At 45.0% G+C, this 2092-nt stretch overlaps 1 protein-coding gene across 1 annotated transcript in view; it reads left to right on the forward strand.

Moving 5' to 3' along the window:
* Nucleotides 1-6: 6 nt before the first annotated feature.
* The window catches only part of KPNA2 (karyopherin subunit alpha 2), a 7579-nt gene continuing 5493 nt past the window's right edge, over nt 7-2092 (forward strand). The window contains exons 1-3 of the mRNA XM_019516584.1: nt 7-150; nt 292-429; nt 1130-1218. Coding sequence (XP_019372129.1) covers nt 76-150; nt 292-429; nt 1130-1218 — 302 coding nt within the window. The 5' untranslated portion in view covers nt 7-75. The remainder of the gene's footprint in view (nt 151-291; nt 430-1129; nt 1219-2092) is intronic.

The raw sequence follows: 2092 nt of genomic DNA on the forward strand, positions 1-2092 counted from the left end.
CTTGTTCTCACCTCCCGCTCCCTTCCAGGTCTGCCTCTTGCATCCGTGCTGCCTGCGACGCCCCGACCGGCCCAGATGTCCGCCAACGAGAACGCCAGCGCGGCCGCGGCCCGGCTGAACCGCTTCAAGAACAAGGGCAAGGACACGACGGTGAGTGCCGGCCTGGGCTGGTGGCGTCGCTTGGTTTTGGGGTCTTTTTTTTGTCGTTGTTGTTTTTTAATTTTTTTTTTTAAAGTGCCACTTTAAACTTTAAAGATTAAAAAAAAAGTGACAATTTCTTTTTTCCCTCAGGAAATGCGGCGGCGGCGTATCGAAGTCAACGTGGAGCTGAGGAAAGCCAAGAAAGATGACCAGATGCTTAAAAGAAGAAATGTCAGCACTTTACCGGACGATGCCACTTCGCCTCTGCAGGAAAACAGGGGCAATCAGGTACCAGCAGTGTCAGTTTTGTAGGCTTTGGGGCTGGAAGGGACCTTGGGAGATCGGTGAGTCCAGCCCCCTGCCCCATGGTCAGGAAGTCAGCCAGGGTCAAAGGGTCCCAGTAAGATAAGCATCCAAAAGTGTCCCTCCAATTGCAAGAGGGTTACGACTTACTCCAGACTAGGGCTGGTCTTCCTCTTGGCGCTGAAAGTCTTACGTGTACAGCGACTCCTTGCTGAATGTAGTCGCGTTCTTGAGAAATGCGACATTTGATCCGTTTGCGCCGCGGTAGTGACCTGCAGCCAAATGACGTTCTAATCGAGCAACTTTGGACAAGCGTGTTTTCTAATAGATCAGCAGTGTAGTAACGAAACCACGTCAGCCGGGATGAGGTTAAGTGAGGAGTACCTGTACTTGGGAAGAGCACACGCCAACTGCAGGGGCTTCTTCAGCCTGGCGAAGGGTTTTTAAATCTGAAAGTTTGATAAAAGATATTTTCCAACTATTTTAAGTTGGTCTAATAAAGGATAGCGGATTCACCCAAAGAACCTTGAGTACCTGTACAGCACCGTATTTAGACCTGGTGCCTTACACGTGGTGATGTCAAAAGCACGACACCACAGGCCCTTGCCAAAGCAGAGAGAAACTTCTTACAAAGTTTCTGCTTCTTCTAGCATAGTTCTTAAAACTGTTCCTATCCCATGGACAGGTCTGTGCACACTGGTCTGTTGAAGAAATAGTCAAAGGAATTAGCAGTAACAACACGGAACTTCAGTTGCAGGCTACTCAGGCCGCAAGGTAAGCAACTTGGTGTAAGTGTCATTTAGTGACTGGGAATAAGGAGCGGGGTTTAACTCTGCAGAGCACAAGCACCAAACATAAAGTTGAGATTTTGGCAAGTTAATATTGGGCAAATGTTGCTAATAGTAAATAAATAATGCTGTATTATCTGGCCTCTGGTAAGTAAATGAGTTCTCTGGGCTGCAGTCAGTATTCAAGGGACTGAGCGTAAATGGAACTATACAAGCTCTGGTGATCTCTGAATGTTTAGAGGTGTCCTCTGAGCATTAGACTTAACCTGGCACTTGAACTGTACTTTTCCTTCTATCTCATGGTCTTACGAGTGACATGGATGTTGGAAGTGTCAGATTTTTTTATCCTTGGCTCTGTAGAGGTGGTGGGTATTGCAGCTTATTTGTAAGGCTGGGATATGAGATACTAGTGCTGAGGAGCATTCCCTCAGCTTAATGCATGTAAGTGGAGGTGAATGAGGGAGAAAACATCCTAGTGTTGGTTCCAAATATAGCCTAATGGTTGAAGTTTGAAAAGTCCTGCACAATGAGGTAGGAGGATGATTACCTGAGATGGTAGTGCAGTTTCTGGCAGTTATTGCCATTTACTTCAAGCAGTTCCAGTGCATTATTACTCTTCCACAACCATGTAGCTTAGCTTAATTTCAGATTTTTTTAACAGTTTCAATACAAAGCTGGATCTGCCAAAAGCAGTCTTTAAACCACTTAATGTAATGTTCAGCTAGTCTTTATTGAACTTCTTTGGATGTTTGCCACTGTTGGAAGAATATCTTTTAAAGTAAAACTTGAGTCTTATGCTGACTAAATTGGAATCTACTGTTCAGGTTGTAGTAGACCAAAAAAAAAAAAAAAAAAAACCC

This window comes from Gavialis gangeticus, unplaced genomic scaffold, assembly GCF_001723915.1.
Source record: "Gavialis gangeticus isolate Ggan-Ray unplaced genomic scaffold, GavGan_comp1, whole genome shotgun sequence".
Classification (NCBI taxonomy): Eukaryota; Metazoa; Chordata; order Crocodylia; family Gavialidae; genus Gavialis; species Gavialis gangeticus.